The sequence below is a fragment of the Pholis gunnellus genome (assembly GCF_910591455.1).
Source record: "Pholis gunnellus genome assembly, chromosome: 4".
In the NCBI taxonomy this organism is placed as follows: Eukaryota; Metazoa; Chordata; class Actinopteri; order Perciformes; family Pholidae; genus Pholis; species Pholis gunnellus.
The window spans coordinates 3,720,805-3,737,403 of record NC_136530.1 but is presented as its reverse complement, the minus strand read 5'-3'; the positions used below and the strand labels follow the sequence as shown (position 1 = coordinate 3,737,403).

At 42.9% G+C, this 16,599-nt stretch overlaps 2 protein-coding genes across 2 annotated transcripts; both read right to left on the bottom strand.

The window, feature by feature from the left end:
• Positions 1 to 5,398: 5,398 nt before the first annotated feature.
• On the bottom strand, positions 5,399 to 7,810 carry faslg (Fas ligand (TNF superfamily, member 6)). Its single transcript, XM_079158427.1, has 4 exons — positions 7,227 to 7,810; positions 6,405 to 6,447; positions 6,237 to 6,296; positions 5,399 to 6,141 (listed from the first exon to the last, which is right to left on the bottom strand). Exons 1-4 carry the CDS (start codon positions 7,524 to 7,526, stop codon positions 5,723 to 5,725), a joined length of 822 nt encoding a protein of 273 aa, XP_079014553.1. The 5' UTR covers positions 7,527 to 7,810; the 3' UTR covers positions 5,399 to 5,722.
• A 2,636-nt stretch (positions 7,811 to 10,446) lies between these two features.
• Positions 10,447 to 13,376, bottom strand: LOC306694545 (uncharacterized protein). The gene is made up of 5 exons (XM_079157446.1): positions 13,271 to 13,376; positions 12,482 to 12,522; positions 12,303 to 12,377; positions 12,032 to 12,221; positions 10,447 to 11,067 (listed from the first exon to the last, which is right to left on the bottom strand). The coding sequence occupies exons 1-5, from the start codon at positions 13,335 to 13,337 to the stop codon at positions 10,520 to 10,522; spliced, it is 921 nt and encodes a 306-aa protein (XP_079013572.1). The 5' UTR covers positions 13,338 to 13,376; the 3' UTR covers positions 10,447 to 10,519.
• Between the last annotated feature and the right edge of the window lie 3,223 nt (positions 13,377 to 16,599).

Genomic DNA, 16,599 nt, shown 5'->3' with positions numbered 1-16,599 from the left:
TTTCCTTTCAGTCTGTACCGTAAATTTCGTTCTTAGCTTGAAGCGGAGTCAAGCTACCATACTCAGACGAGATATGGCTCTGCTTCCGCTGGCCAAAAGGACTTCAAAATAAAAGACCCAAAACGTAAAAAAGGCACTTACAAAATAAAAGCTAGCAGGAAGTGATTAACTTGAGTAAAGTAAAAGGTTTGTAGGAAATAATCACAGAACCTCTTAAGAGTCCTTTACACTGACCAACAGCTGGTGCTACAGTAATCAACAAGCGGGACAATAAAACATATTTTGTTCATATTTCAGGCTCTTCATCTTAATCATAACTTTGAATGGGACCTGAGTTTGAAATCAGCGTTAGCTTAACAACCTCCAAAGATGGGGCACTTTCAACCCAAGTGGGTAGGAAAAGGTGAGAGGATGTAGTTTGCATAAATGATACTTTGGCGCCCTCTGGTGGCAAAAACATTAACTCCACGAGAAAAGTTTGAATTGATGCACAGTAAATACATGCAATTGTACGGTTGTACTGAGAAATACGGTGTCTTTTGTGAAGGGTGCCAAAGTAAAGTAAATGTTTAGTTTGTATACTGGTTCTCCTCTATTCAGCAGCACGTGAACTTTTGTTTAGGACAAGTGAAGTAGGGAAGACGAATCGAAGAAGAAACCACGGAAGAAACCACGGACGCATTCTGCTGAAAGTTAACACAAAATTAGGCTTGCTGCTCTGTAAAACGTGATCCTTTCCGATTGTTGTAGAACTTGAGTCCACTGTTAGAATATAGATCTTTACGACTAAACAAGCAACAACCAGAGCTTTTGGTGTCGTTAAAAGTTTGTTTAAAGTTTGTTGACTCATATGGATGCCTGGTGCAAAGCGCTACTTCTGTTGCCAACATGGCAATACATATTTCTGATGACGTCGGCTGTAAAAGGGTCTCGAGTTCATGAAAAAGTATTTTCTGGGCCACACACACACACACACACACACACACACACACACACACACACACACACACACACACACACACACACACACACACACACACACACACACACCTACCTGTCCAGCAACCAGTGAGGCTACTCTACATTAAATATAGCCTCATAACACAGAAGCTACCCACAGAGAAATGTATAGGCTAAGCTACAGCAACATGGTGGAGGTAGTCGTCGTGACGTCACACACTGGTTTGTGGACTGCAGTTTTTAAACCTTGAATTGGACATTTTGTCCGTCACCATCTTGGTTTTTGGTTTATTTGCAACCAGAAGTGACACGAGAGGATGAAGCTTAGACAACTGAACACTGAATACGACATTTTTAGGCGACCAAAATGTTACAATTAACTTTTATTAGCTAAAAACACAGTAAAGAAAAAAGGGTTAAAGTTGTAACACGGGCAACTCCGTTGCTGTTGACTATATTTCACAAAACGCACAGATAATCTGAGCAGAACAGATATCAGAACAGAGAAAGTTTGTATGAATAAAATGACATTTAGCGCCCGGCTGAGAGCGCTGACGACAGAGGTTAATTTATTATTAACCACTTTTTAAAAACTGACCCATAACCTAACCTCATGGCTCCAAATGTCTCAATAAAATACAAAACAATGACTTCTTGGGTTTCGTAGTAAACACTGTTGATGTGGTGAGTTTAACATTTCTTTTGTCCTCGATAAAAGTAAAGTTAGGAGACAACACTGAAATACAAGTTAAACAGCAGTAATCTCAGATGAATCATGTAGAGTTTGAAGACTAAAATAAGAACACATCTGTCCAATATTCATCATAGGGAACAAGAAGTGTGATGTAATATATATATATATATATCTTTTTGTTATTGTAAAGAAGCAGGACATTGGTACGGCAGAATGGTTGATATTTACAAAGTGTTTCGTTGCCTTGAAATGCAATTCATGAAATATTTGATAGATGGAGCTAAAGACAAGGTGAAGATGGTGCTCAGCATTTCCTTTCACTTCCCTCTCTGTCTCCTTGTCCTTGTCTCATGGTGTTATCTGCAGGTTGCCAAGACATATAAGTGTGTGGACACTCGTTCGTTACACCACATGTGGTTATTGAACAGTGGATTCTAAGACCATGTGCATTGATCTGCCTCCACTCTGCTGGTTTCAGTTCTGCAGGGATTTGCTCGCAGTCAGCCATTAGAGAAGTCCAACATTGATGTTGAGGGGTTTACACGTTCTGCGTTCCAGTTCATCTCAAAGGTGTTGGGTGGGGTTGAGGTCGGGGCTCTGCACAGGACAGCACCACACCAAACATAGAGATATAATCCTCTATGGACCCGGCTTAATGTAATACGGGGACATTGTCATGTCGCCACAAAGTTGGAAGCACACCGTTGTCTAAAATTTTTTGTATTCCCTTAAAGGTCCTACAAACGTGTTTTCTCCACCACCTTCTTATACGAGCGATTGGATCCTACACAAACACTATTTTCTGCCAAAGTGTTGCTATGTATTATCTGTATTTCATTTTTAATCTATTCTCGTTGGTTTCAAGTGGGGGAGCAGAGCTGGAAAAAGGAGACGTCTTTGATGCACACATGTGGATTTGAGCAACATTTGAGTCAGAATGTGATGACAGTTGGTGGGTTGTTTGGTCACTGTCGATCAAATCTGATGAAACCAGACCCACACAGTCCCGATGAAGCACAACAACAGGCCTTTCTGATGGCTCAGAGTTATTCAAAGAGCCAACTTAATGCCACAAGAGCGTGAGAGTGATCAGCAAACGTATACATTTCCTGTTCCGATGGTTTATGTGATGGCTTTCTGAGATAAAATATCTTCCATTTGGGGGATTAGAAAGCTTGATCAGTTATCGCTCATATCTTAAATGAAGATCTTTGAGTGGTTTTAAACTTCAGCAGTAAACATCCGTGCAACATTTGCTCTGGCCTTGAAATACAACGATCTTTCTGAGTGAACTTATTGATGAAATGGCTATTTTTGTCGTGTCAAAGGGCTACTCTTTATAAAACACTTCAATTTCAAATGGATATACCTTCAAAAAATGTCCAGTTTGTGCAAACGGGGTCTTTAACAGATGTGATTTACTGTACAAAGCTCAGGAAACACATTACTGATTAAAGATGAAAAAAAGAAATAACACTAAAATGATGAATGAAAATTTAATGAGTTTATTAATGTTACTCATGTGGAAATGTGCACGTCATCCTGGCACAGAGCCCTTATATTCCTAGCTGTTAGGAACTCTCCAAATTTGATCTTATTTAGATCCAGATAAGAGGATCAGGCAGCCTTGACTGCTTACAATATGTTCGACGAGGTCATGTTTCAGGATCTACAAGAGCCATAATAAAGTCCTAAGCCCTGAACAATGGAAGCCCTAAACTACGGAAGCCCTGAACAATGGAAGCCCTAAACTACAGAAGCCCTGAACAATGGAAGCCCTAAACTACAGAAGCCCGAAACTACTGAGGCCTTAAATTACGAAAGCTCTAAACTACTGAGGCTCTATGAAAGATTTGAACGATGGAAGCCCTAAAGTATGGAAGCACTAAACCACGGAAACCCCAAACTACAAAAGCTCTAGCTGCGGAAGCCCTAAACTACGAAAGTCCTGAACTACGGAAACCAAAAACTTATGGAAACCAAAAACTACAAAAGCTCTAACTGCAGAAGCCCTAAACTATGGAATACCTAACTGCAGAAGCCCTAAACTATGGAATACCTAACTGCAGAAGCCCTAAACTATGGAATACCTAACTGCAGAAGCCCTAAACTATGGAATACCTAACTGCAGAAGCCCTAAACTATAGAATACCTAACTGCAGAAGCCCTAAACTATGGAATACCTAACTGCAGAAGCCCTAAACCAGGGGTGTCAAACATACGGCCCGCGGGCCGGATGCGGCCCGCCACGTCATTTTATGTGGCCCGCGAATCTACCAGCAAAAAAAAAAAAAAATGGAAATCGCGCACGGCGGAGCTCCTCCCCGATCCGCGCGCACACACCTCCACCAGCGTATGTGGCAGCAGCAGCCCCCCCCCCCCCCCCCGCCGACAACCGGCCCTTTGGGGGCAACCATGATGCCGATGCGGCCCCAGAGCAACAATGAGTTTGACACCCCTGCCCTAAACTAAGGAGGCTGAAACTGACATGATTCAAACATTTGTTATCTCGAGATCACAAGTTAATCGTGTCGTTAACTCTCGACACTAAACCTGTTTTCTCAAGTCAATGACATACTGTATTAACATGTGATCTCCAGGTAACGGTATAATGTTTGAATCATGACCGTTTAGGGCTTCTGTAGAGAAGCAGAGACATGATACACAACTCCCTTTTAAGTCTACAGAGGTTGAAGATTTCCATGTTAAAAAAGAGATTTTGTGGCTTATTTTTGTGATTATTGGAACAAGATGCAACCACAGAAGTCTGTAGATTCCAGAGTTATCCTAATGAAGTTGCTGAGTAAAACCTTGAACACCCCCAAATCTGTAGTGCTCCTCAAAAAGGGAGGTAACTCAGTAAACCTGCGTCTTGATTTGGGTCTGAGCTAAACCTTTCACACCATCGATTTGTTTTGGTGAAATGTTGCTTATTTGCTTCCTGAAGTGTTCTGAAACATGAAATGAAGGGAGATGATCCTCTAGGTCAACGACACAACATCCCTCACGAATCAACTTGTTGCACTAATTACAAGTATACAAAAAGATTATTTGAGTAGTTTGTGGTTTAGCCCAAAATGACAGAAAAACGTTCATTTGTTCACCTTAAAACACAATTATTCAGTTCTTATTATGATGCACGCCAGGTCTGGAGAAAGAAACTAACATATTTGAGTTAAGACGTGAGCCACGTGGATTAAAAGAAGCACAAACTCTTTCACAAAAAAAAAAATCGACCTGCACAGAAGCGAGACCCTCGAGATATTCACACAGGAAGGAAACAGACGTCAAACCTGCCACTGTTCGGTCCCCTCATCTGTGCCCGAGCCTGCACATCGTCTCACAGCAACATGAATGTTTGTGGTGTACTGAGAAGAGAACATCGCTATGAGGGTGTCAAACTGCAACGATGCAAAGTGCACTGCATCGTGCTCTGTAAGCTTAATTCTAAAAAGTTGTTCTTGTTCCTCACATTTCTGCTACTTTACAAAGCTGCCTGTTTCTAGACATCTGCTGTGCCTCAGTGGAATATATGGAAATGATCAGGAGAAACACCACGTTTTGAGTTGGTGTACTTATCTAAATACTTTCCAGTGGTCATGAACAAAACTCGTGTGGGTGTTCATTACATGCTCAGACATAAAACACTGTTCATGAAAATCAACTTAAATTATATCTTTATTCATTTCCAACCATTATATCACACCGTTTTCACATTTAGACAATCAGATCCCAGATGCACCCTAAAATAAATATTTTTTTAAATGGTAATACTAAATCAGCTTGTTAGTGTTTACTGACTATCTACATTTATTAAAAAAAAAAAAAGGCACAATATTTGTTTACGCATGTGCCTGGAGAGCTTGCTTCACAAATTTCACAACCAGTTCTAAAGCTGGCATTAATGAGAATGTGCAATGTTTTCCCTGGGTGTTGACGTTGCAGACCGCTTCATATCGAGCTGTTCAGTGCAGGTATTATACATTATAGCAATGACACACGGAATCAAAGAGATGAGTAAGATTCAGAGACACGAGTATCGTTACTACACTAAAACACACAAAGCCCTCAGATCTTGTAGAGACCAAAGAAGTTGGCGTAATGAGAATGACTAAGAAATAAGGGGTGCGATACATTCACAAAAACTCTGTCGGATTCCTGCAGCTGCAGGGCGGAGGCGAGGTAACTCTCTGTGGTCCAGGCGTGCCCCTGCTGCTGAGAGCAGAAACCCGCTCTGTGGGCCTCCATCAGGGTCAGAGGCAAGGAGCGCCCCGCTCTCCTCACGAACACGGAGTGAACGAACGAGGATGAGGGCGAGCAGTCCTTGAAGAGCAACTCCACCCGCGAGTAGACGTGGTAGAGTCCGCTCTCGTTCAGCTGCAGGCCGCCGTCTTCGAACCTGTACGCCACCGATCCCGAGGTGAAGGCCCGGCCCACCCGCGGGTCCCATCGCAATGTCTTAGGGAATTTTTCTGTTTCAATGCGCCCTGCAGGAGAAGAGGAGGAAAGATGTCACCTCTCACATTCATATGCAGGATAGACTCATCAAAGAGTAGAAGTTACACTGTTATTATCATGTTACCCATCACGTGTGCTGCAGGTCTGTCCTTTTTGTCTTCTCTCTTCGTCTCGGGTTCGTGAGCTGAAACAACCAGATAAGAGTCACATCTCCTCTCTTTTCACTTCGTTGGGAACATTTGCACTTTGTCGGGAATAATTCCAGCGTGGCGAGAAAGGTGTTTATATTTACCAATTTGCTTCTGTGGCGTCTCAAACTCAATCACGGGTTTAACCTTTAGCGAGACAAAAAGAGAAACAGAGAAATCTGATTACCACATCACACACACATTTGCTTTCTTCGAGAAGCACTCAGAGAACATCAGAGGGAGGAAATCCTGTGTCACTGGACCGGTGACCACAGATGGAACAATTAAGTACCTGGTGAGCATTTTTAAATGTCAGAGCAGAAGTGGGGTAAATTAACTCTTCAAATGATGGCAAAGTAAAGTAATTATCAAACTTTAAAGTGTTAACTTTCCAGCTTGGTTTTCCACTCTCCCACCTCACACCTCTCGATCACCTCCTCTCTTTGCAAAGGTGAGAGAAGTCGCACCTTTTTTTTTTTAACTTGCAGGATTTGCATCCACTAAAACTGCACAAGAAGAGATGGTCTACACAAAGTAATGCCATTAATATTGACATTATTTCATGGCAATCATTACTTCATTGCTTATTTTGAGAAAAAGTAGGTCGGCAACTAACAAATTATTATCTCAACTAACCAGAAAATATTCCCATTTAAGATGCTAGAATCAGATCAGTTTTACTCAAACCGATTATCAAAAAAAAGTTGGCAATTAATTAAATAGTTGACAACTAATCGATGAATCTTTGCAGCTCTTGCAGAGAGTCATCACTTCTCTAACTCTTGACCTTCTCATCTACACTGCGGTCACATTCTACAACCTCCAAACTATCTACCTGCACACACTTCTGCAGTCATCATTAGCTTCTTAACAGAACAGATCTCTTTCCTTCACTCCCATATCCACGGCATCCTGTTGCTCCTTACCGTTTTCATCTCTCTCAGCTCTGCCTGCATGTTGTTAATCTGGTAGGCTTCAAACCCGAGGGCCACGAACACGAGCAGGAACAGCATCAGCACGATGAGGGCCAGACCGGGGCTGACGCCCATGCAGCCCCGGCTCTTCCCCCGGCTCCTCGCCCTCTCCTGGGCCGGCGGGAAGGACCAGCAGGGCACGAGGCTCGGCTGCTGGCCAGAGTGCTGCTGTCCGCCGCTTCCGTCCACAAGGAACACCTGCGGGAACGGGTAGCTCTGGGGGCTCTGGTGGCTCTGGTGGTCATAGCTCATGGTGCAGGTCCTGCTGTGAGACAAACTTGTGTGTGCATCTGTCACCCCTGCACAAAGGAGGTGTGTACTTTGGTCTGAGCACCTCTGTCTTCACTTCAGCTGTCAAGGCACTCACCACCCACAAACCCCTCCCACAGGAGAACAAGTGCACATTAATTTACACAAAACAAGAAACCTTCCACTCATCCCTCTCCACCTTAATGCATAGTATGAAGAAGTACTTGCTTCATGATATTACCATAAAACTACAGAACTTTATCACACAGTTTGGGTCTTTCATGTGCTTCCTATAGTTCACCCTTTGCACTGCGCGTGACGACAAACTGCAGCTCAGTCTGAAGGAAGGAAGCTAGAGGTTTCAGCTGACCCCCACCTCACTAACCACCAACAAGTCATCATCAGAAAAGAGACCTTTTCACATATTCCAAGAAAGGAAAGAAAACGAAACCACGAGCACAGTCACCCACCCAGCATTGTCTATGCAATGCAACAGGTCTTGTAGCCCAGGTAACATACTTTGTAATGTTGCTGGGGATTTCTTTTCCTCAACCTGTTTTAAAATAAAAAGCATTATTACTATTATCATGCTATCAGTCTTTATGAGGATTAGCATGTTAGTAAACATTGATTCAGCAGTTTCAGCAGCACACTGCGTACTCTTGGTGGGAAGATGCTGCTACCACATGAAAAGGACATATGTCTCAGCATTGGCTTTCTTGTTTTTGAAAAGCTGGCAGCGAGAGACAGCGATACTTTATGGAGGTGAGAATTAACCCCAATCAATACCTCATAGATGAGCTTACAGGAAAGCTGAGCGCGTACACACGCTCAGCGAGGGGTTAATACCGCTGCGGTCTCTCTGCCACCTTAGGGTTCGTTTCGTAGGCTACAGAGCAGTTACTTCATTGTGGTCGCAACGGTTTCCATCAGGCATCATTTCTGTTAATTCTAGAAAAATCTGCTTACATATTTTTATTAGCATCATCAAGTGGGCTTTGTGGGTTTTAATAAAGGGAATCTTTCTGACCTCAACGATGGAACTTATTGAGCAGCGAAGGTTGCTGCAGCAGCGAGGTCTCTCAACGGCCGACGCTTTGACAAACTGCTCCGTCAAAGTCAATCTTGTATATTGTGTAAAAGTCAGTGGCGGGCCGTGTGTTTTATACCTGGGCCTTCAGTGCTGTCCTGCTACAGTTCAACCACCTCCTGATAACCTCACTATGACGCAGCATGACGGGATGCTGCGTCATTAACGGGCAATGCATAGAGTCAAAATCTATGTAATTAACACAATGACAAGAACAATCTCACAAGAAGCAGTCACATATTTATATGACAACAAAGCAGGTAGAAGAGCACCATCCAATTATTCACATCAGAGGGAACAATATTAACCATATCATAAAAACGACACGATAGAAACATTAGCACAGTAGTAACGCTACTGCAGATGTAAAAACAAAAGCAGTTCACTCACCAAAGCTGCTGTTCACTATTTAAAGACAAAGTCCATCCTCCTTTCTTTGTGAACAAAGAATTCAATGACGCGGTTGTACAGTACATCAGTGCGGTTCAGTTCCAGCAAGAAGTCCTTCTCGATTCATGGACGCCAGTGAAGACAGTCGAGCCTCCCCAGTTGTACTTCTTGAATACGTTTTGATGCGTTTGAGGGCTGAAAATGTCCGCTCCACAGAGGCAGTAGATATTGGGATTGTCACCGCCCAACTTGCCAAAACACAAAAAATGTAATGTCATGTAAAATCTTCTTGCATATCTTTAAACTTTAACTCTTACTACTGCAAAGTTCTGCTGGCTAGTTTCACAACAGCCGCGCTAGCCCACTGACCAGTCACGCCGCACGTTAACGCTGACATACTTGTAGGCCAGCTAGAAGCTCTGGCACGTCACAGAATACGCCGAACATGTCAAACTAAAGATCTGATTGGTTGAACACTATGACAATCAACAATATCGTCCCCATTTACTTAAACTGCACAGGGATTCCTGCAGGCCTCGGGCAGATTTCTTTACAGCATGGGGGCAAAATCTGATAGAATAAAAGCTCCACTTAAAACAAGCTGCACTGGAAGCAGCGCAACTGAGGAAGACAGTAGCTGTGCAATGAGATATTAAGCTAATGGGAAAAATATTTAGAATACATGTAGTGTATTTATGAAAAATCATTAAATTATAAAATAGCTATAACTGTGTGATTCTGTCTAGGCCAGCAGAGGCCCACCACAATGTGTGTATTCTGCCACCTGCAAGAGAAGCTCTCAGACCTCTGCTCTGTCCACTGTTGCAAAGTTTCATTTCCTCTCTCAAGGGCCCCTGCAGAGACGAAGGACAACCCACCTTGCAGTGAGTGTGCACAAACTAAAAGGGTAACCACGTCAAACTCAACCATAAACTGCACAGAGCGTCTGCAGTCTACAAGCTGATGAGTCTGTTTCCCAGAAGTGTCATGCGGTCCTCGCAGTAGCAGCAGCAGCTGCGGCACAGGGTGGGTTAGGTGGGAGGGTGGCGTTGTAGGGGGGGGGGGGGGGGGGTCTAACCAGGTCGTGTTCAGTGCTGCTGTTCTAGTTCACGCAGCCAGAGAAGGAGAGTAAAATGAATCACTGAATCAGCAAGTATTACCGTCTGTTTCTCACGGATTCTCCTTCCTCTCTGTTGCATAATGGAGATCGATGTGGTCGCGATGACTGATTGCACAAACGGAGTAGTGCCTGAAAATTACGATGAATCTGTCAACCTGAAATGAACGACATTACTCATGTCTTTTCTTGCACACGTACACTTTTCCTTTACGCAGGTCTTGTTTGCGGGGCTTTAATATTCAGCTTTTCTCTATTTGTTTTTTTTACCAGCGAGATATTGTGATCCACATGTCTAACAGTCTAATATGACACCACTGAGGACGCCTTTGAATGAATACAGAGCATCAAAGTGTTAAAAAACGTGAATCATTACATTTATTGATGAAAGACAAAACATCACGTGTCACGCTCCTCATCAGAGGAAGAGTAGCAGTCTAGTCCCAGGACATGACCTGTCCTCTCCTCCGTTGTCCCAGTGTTGGATGAATTCCCAGGTTTCCTTTCTGCAGCTTCACAGTCTGACTTACGGTCTTTGACGGCGCATTTCTGTCCAACGGCAGATCCCGTCGTCGCGCCGTCATCGTCCCGTGCGTCTCTGCTCTGGGTTGAAAGCGGCTGCCTCGCTGAGGCGTTACTCAGGTTTGGCAGGCCGGACTGCAGCACCCGGGCCAGGCTCTGTGTTTGAGAGGAGCCTCGCTGAAGTGGCGGTCCTCTGAACGCGGCAGTGGCCACCGCCAGCCTCGTGTGGTCAAAGGAGAGGGGCCGGTCCTGGTCTGAGGTTTCTGAGTTTGGGTTGGTGGGGACAAGGGTTTGAAACCTGCTCTGCGAATGGCTGAGAGGTGACTTTCTCTCAGGGGCTGAGGGTTTGCGACATCCTGTCCAACTGCTGGCCGAGTCACTCTCACCTCTACCGTCATGTGACTCACAGGGCCGAGGGTGTTTCACTGTGAATGAGAGCGAAGGTACACAGAGGGAGGAAGGGTTAGCTACTTCTGGCTTCAATAAATCGTTCACTCAAAATTAAATTCAGTCAGAAACAAAAGGATATTAGACCAGCAACAGCAAATTAAGATTAGACAGTAAAGAGTCAATAATGATATCACAATTATTCAACTCGATTACTCATTGACTTTGAGAGTTTTGCACTTTGAGAGCAAAACTAAGAGGTTAGTGGTTACAAGAACGTTGTGCTCTTGTAAACAATTTAATCATGAACACATTGGTTGTATAATATAAATATGAATTTGTGATGACGAGGCAAAAAAAAGGAACACCCACAAAGCACGGTCAGAGTGACGGGGTCTGCGTTTCACACCGAGGACCAGGACAGGACCGGCTTTACGCCACAAGACCAAACCAGAGCGTCAGTACGCAACGGAATGCAGCACAATACCGTTTCCTCTCTATTATCTCCTTTTCATAATCGTTTGAAGCTAAAATCTTAATATAATACAAAATGCGATTCATTGCACAGCCTTTCACTGAGACATATTGTGTATTTAATGTGCAAAATTTCCTTTTTTTTTAAAAATAGGACGAAGAAGACAACAGAGCAGGAGGCCTGGTGTCACATTGGTCCAGAGTACTACAGTTTACCTTCTCCAGAGGCTCTACCTGTTCTACAGTCACCTGACAGAGGAGTCTGCTGCCTTCATGTGCGTCTTGGAAACTCTAAACAATAAATATTTGTTCAGACATCTTGTTGCATAAACATTTTAGAAAGAAACTCCTCGGGACGTAGATCTGTTCTGTCGTGACGAACAACTCTCTCCTGTTTCTGGGCTAACATTCTTGAATGAACTATTCTTTAAAAAGAGTAAAAACATGATGATGATTAAAACTATATCTAATAAGAGCACAAACTTCTACTGTATGTGAGAGATTAGTCACAAGCTTTAACACACTGACCGATGCTTGGAGAGTCCTGTGTGTCTGCTCTCCTCTTGCAGTATGCTCGAGGAGTCCATGGCTTATGTTTGCAGCCGGGGTCCAGAACTCGTAGTTTGGTGATGAATCTTTTGTACTCTCTTTCCAAGGCCTCCATGTGCAGCTGGAACTCGGCTATCTTCCTCTCCGGGTAATGAGACAGCTGCGATTGCTGAGAAAAACAAGACATTCACCTTTAGACAGAAACCATCTCCGTGGAATCCGTTTTACACATAACCAACGATACGCTCACCTGCAAATAATACTCGATTTCATTCTTGATGCTGGGGATCCACTTTTTCACAGAGGAGACTGAATTAAGAGTAGACTGCAAAAGAAAAGGGACGGCTGAAACAAACTAGTAAAATAGTAGAAGTGAGTTGAGGTGAAGCGCGAACAACTATTAATGAGAGTTTAGTGCGTCTTCATTACCAGCTTGGGTCTCCGCTCATGTACATCCTTGAGGCGTCCCTCTGTAAATGATATTTTAAGAGAAAACATTAGTTTAGGTTTCTTGAAAACTAAAACATGACCTGTAAGCCTCTTAAGCAGAGCGTAGCATCGATGCTACATTAGATAACTTTGGAACGGTTTATGACAGAGACGAGCTTTAAACTGTGTCTGAACCGTAACGATTCTCAGCTTGTGAGTCTGTTTCGTCTTCTGTTTATTTTCAGCAAAAATCCAATAAATGGTTGTAACTCACCGAGGAAAAGGTGTATTTGTACCAAACCTCACACAAAGCTCCACAACACCTAAACATCTTTTACAATTAAATACAAACAACAATCCCCCTTGTTGACTACGGAGTTATTCAACAGTATTTCACTGGTGGGGCTCTTTTAAATGTCACATATGGTATACTCAAACAAAGGAAATGAATGCACAATGGTGTCTTTACACTGCACCTGTTCCCCTGAATCATATGATGTATAACACTTAATACTGACTGAAAGAATGGGCTCAGAATGGGCATAGATATAAAACAATATGTCAGCATGGTTAAGAGATAAATCAGCCTTATGAAGACGGGATAACTGCCTTTTAATATTACGTACATAAAGCACATTAGTTATCTTCTTTCCTTCATTTAAACCAGTTCATCTAACTGTGAGTTAGCATCGCTGGGACGGTAGCTAACAGTTTAAGCTAGCTGTAGGTGCTTTTATCGGTCAAATATTAATACAATTAAATTATGTGTTACGGTAGACAGCTGCTCACCTTCTCTCTCTTTCTGCAGCCACAGTCTGTTCAGCTTCCCTTGTTGTTTCTCCTCGTTTCGTGCCATTTCAAACTTTACTCCAGAGAGTCTGCAAGACTGCGGCGGCTCCTACAACAACAAAGACACGTGACGCACAGTAGCGGTCACGTGACATACAGCGAGAGCAACTCCCGGCGTCATTGCACGTGCAGCTGTAAACCCAAACCACAACATATATATTGTTAAGGTTCAACACAAAACTAAATCTCAATTATATTTCCTAATTATTCTCATTATAATATTGGCCAGGTTATACATTACGTTTGCTAAATCTAATACATACATATATATATATATATAATATATAAGATATAAAGATGCAATTAAAAGGTGTTGAGCTGGCCTGACACCACACTTTGAAAATCTCTGAAGATTATTGAGTCCTCAATGAGTCTTCTCACTAAGGATGCACTAATCTGATATGCTGTACAGGCCCCGGTATATATAATATTTTTTATTGTGGGCAGCTCACATATTATTTACTGTTGCAGCTGTCTGTTCAAACATGATATTCCATTAATTGACCTCAAATGTGTATCTTAATTGAAAAATGTAGGTCCTTTCAGGTACAAATGAAAGTGTAGTTACCTGTGATGTTATTTTGTACACTTTAAAATACTTTAATCTATTTTTAATTACGGTTTAGGTTTACCTTTTAAGAGATTGCTGTCCCTTAAAATGTACCAGTTTTGACTTAAATCCTGCAGATGACCCATTAAAAGCCTCAATAAGGCAGGTTAACTGTATAATGCAGGTGCTGCAGGTGTAACTGCAGGTGTGTTACACTGCAGAGGAGCTGTCACCTGCAGTCAGTTGAACAGCGGACTAAAACACTCAAAATAATAATAAATAAAAGCATGACATGCCCGACATGCTAACTAGCTTGCTAAGGTAGTTAGCTTGACCACCTGGGCTCACATTGACTTACGTGCTCTCTGTCTCCTCCTTGTCTGATGATGTAAATTCGGAAGTTGATTCGGAAATTCGCAAGTTGAAATCGACGCGACGAACGTATTGTTTTGTGAACGCAACGCTTGAAATTTTCACTGCGAGAAATGAAATCACATACATTCATCAAACACACACACCTGTATCTTACCTCAGGCGGGGATCGAACCCGCGTTGTATCACCGACAGTCAACGTCCTACTAGATCACTTGACCATCTCCAGGATGCTTCAACACAAAGAACTTGTTCACACTGAAACCTGTTCTCACTGAAACCTGTTCACACTGAAACATGTTCTCACTGAAACCTGTTCACACTGAAACCTGTTCACACTGAAACCTGTTCACACTGAAACATGTTGACACTGAAACCTGTTCACACTGAAACATGTTTACACTGAAACCTGTTCACACTGAAACCTGTTCACACTGAAACCTGTTGACACTGAAACATGTTCACACTGAAACATATTCTCACTGAAACATGTTCACCTTCAAACCTGTTCACACTGAAACATGTTCACACGGACACCTGTTACCCGTTAAAACTCCTTAGATCAAAAACCCGGAAAAGGGGAAGCCGGAAACAAAAAATATTTTAAGGGTTTTAAAAAAACTTGTAACACACTGTAATACATTTATTTAATCATCAATTTACATGAAACCTGACACAATTAAAGCCCAACCCATGTGGAGCAATGCCCTGATCTTTGATTTAATCTGAACAATTAACCCACATTAAGAAGTCTTGACAGCTCAATTGGTGTAGAAGCTTCTTCACAGTCTAAAGTTTGTGGGTTCAAACCCTGCCTGTGGTTTGTCACATCCTTCTGTTAACCCTCAGAGGGCTGTTAAGGGTGTTTCTTATTGACAAAATGCTCTCTTTGAATGAATCAAAGTGTTTCATAAAGACACTCAGATACTGAATTCATTAAAACACGTTTCAGAGGAGGAGGTCCGTCTGAACTGGAAAGAATTTGTGACTCACATTTGGTTCTTCTTTTGGGACGAAGAGTAAAAACACTTTATCAACTTTCCTAACTTGTGAAGTGACAAGAAACCATCCAAACGTGGGCAGGTTTTGACACAATTGGCCCCTGCAGGGCACAGTAATAAGAAAGGCCCCACCACCTCTCATATACAGAGGCATTTTTTATCCTTTAACAAAAAAAACATATTTTAATACTTCAAACGATTATTTAATAAAACACATAATAATCTAAATATGTCTTATGTGATCATTTATAACAGACCGCTGAGGTGTGACAAAGCATTTTCTGATGCAACAGTAACGCTTTTAACACGACAGCAGCACAATGGAAAAGCGATGAGCGACTCAAAAGAATTACCAAGAACTGAAAATGTTGCATAAGTGAGAAAACACAAAACTAGCAGGAAAAAAAACCCCACCATGTCATTCTGGGGTCTCCATTGGTTTTGGTTTCGTCAGCCTCATTCATACAGGAAGAAACACCTCACATGGCAGATGTGAATCACCAGCAGTTACCTTCACCTGCCTATAATCATCCAGCACAACTTGCATCTTTATGCATGTCTTTAGCCCCTCCCTTTGCCTTGTGGGACAACAGTGAGGTCACGGCATCTACTTTCCCCTCCGCGGCGGCCAGGTGGAGGGCAGCTTTTTTCTCATTGTCAGTGGTGTTTGGGTTGGCTTTGGCCGACAGCAGCAAGTCTACCACACGGCCTCCTCCCTGGGAAGAGGCCGCCCAGTGCAAGGCTGTCCTCCCCAGCCTGTCTCTGACTCCGAGGTCTGCCTCGCCCTGAAGAAGCCGGATCACTGGGCCTGCATGGCCCTGCTGACTGGCTATGTGCAGAGGGGTCAGCCCATCCAGGGCTACTGCATCTACCTAAAGAAACGACACACAACTCCAATTCTCCACAAACATATACAAGAAGAAATCTACAAAATGGACACTGGTTGAACATTTACCTGTGCTCCAGCTCTTAACAACAGACCAACTAGTTCTGGCCTATTGCACTGAGCTGCCAGGTGTAGAGGGGTTTGGGCTTTAGGTCCGGTAATGTTGGGGTCCAATCCTTTTTCCAGCAGTGTCTGCACTATGGGCACACTGCCACTGCGGACGGCCAGGTGCAACGTTGAGGAGAGGTTGGATAAAGCAGCATCCAGTTTGGCCCGTTTTGCTACCAGCGCTCTGAGATGAGAAACACATACACTTAAAGATACAATGAGTAGCATCCAACAAAATATCCAACAAAATCATATTGGATATATATACAGACACACATAATCATAATCAAGAAAGAGCTGCAGTAATGGATTTATAGAATATATGTTGTAATAGGAGCAAGAATGTGGAGAT

Bases quoted from the DNA above. Each gene is read 5' to 3' on its own strand.
- faslg (XM_079158427.1), bottom strand. From the start codon at position 7,526: ATGAGCTATGACCACCAGAGCCACCAGAGCCCCCAGAGCTACCCGTTC. The intron at 6,448-7,226 runs GTAAGGAGCAAC...GTCTCGCTAAAG, and splicing joins AGCTGAGAGAGATGAAAACG to GTTAAACCCGTGATTGAGTT. The intron at 6,142-6,236 runs GTAACATGATAA...CTTCTCCTGCAG, and splicing joins ACCTGCAGCACACGTGATGG to GGCGCATTGAAACAGAAAAA.
- LOC306694545 (XM_079157446.1), bottom strand. From the start codon at position 13,337: ATGGCACGAAACGAGGAGAAACAACAAGGGAAGCTGAACAGACTGTGG. The intron at 12,523-13,270 runs GTGAGCAGCTGT...TATCATTTACAG, and splicing joins GCTGCAGAAAGAGAGAGAAG to AGGGACGCCTCAAGGATGTA. The intron at 12,378-12,481 runs GTAATGAAGACG...TTTCTTTTGCAG, and splicing joins ATGAGCGGAGACCCAAGCTG to TCTACTCTTAATTCAGTCTC.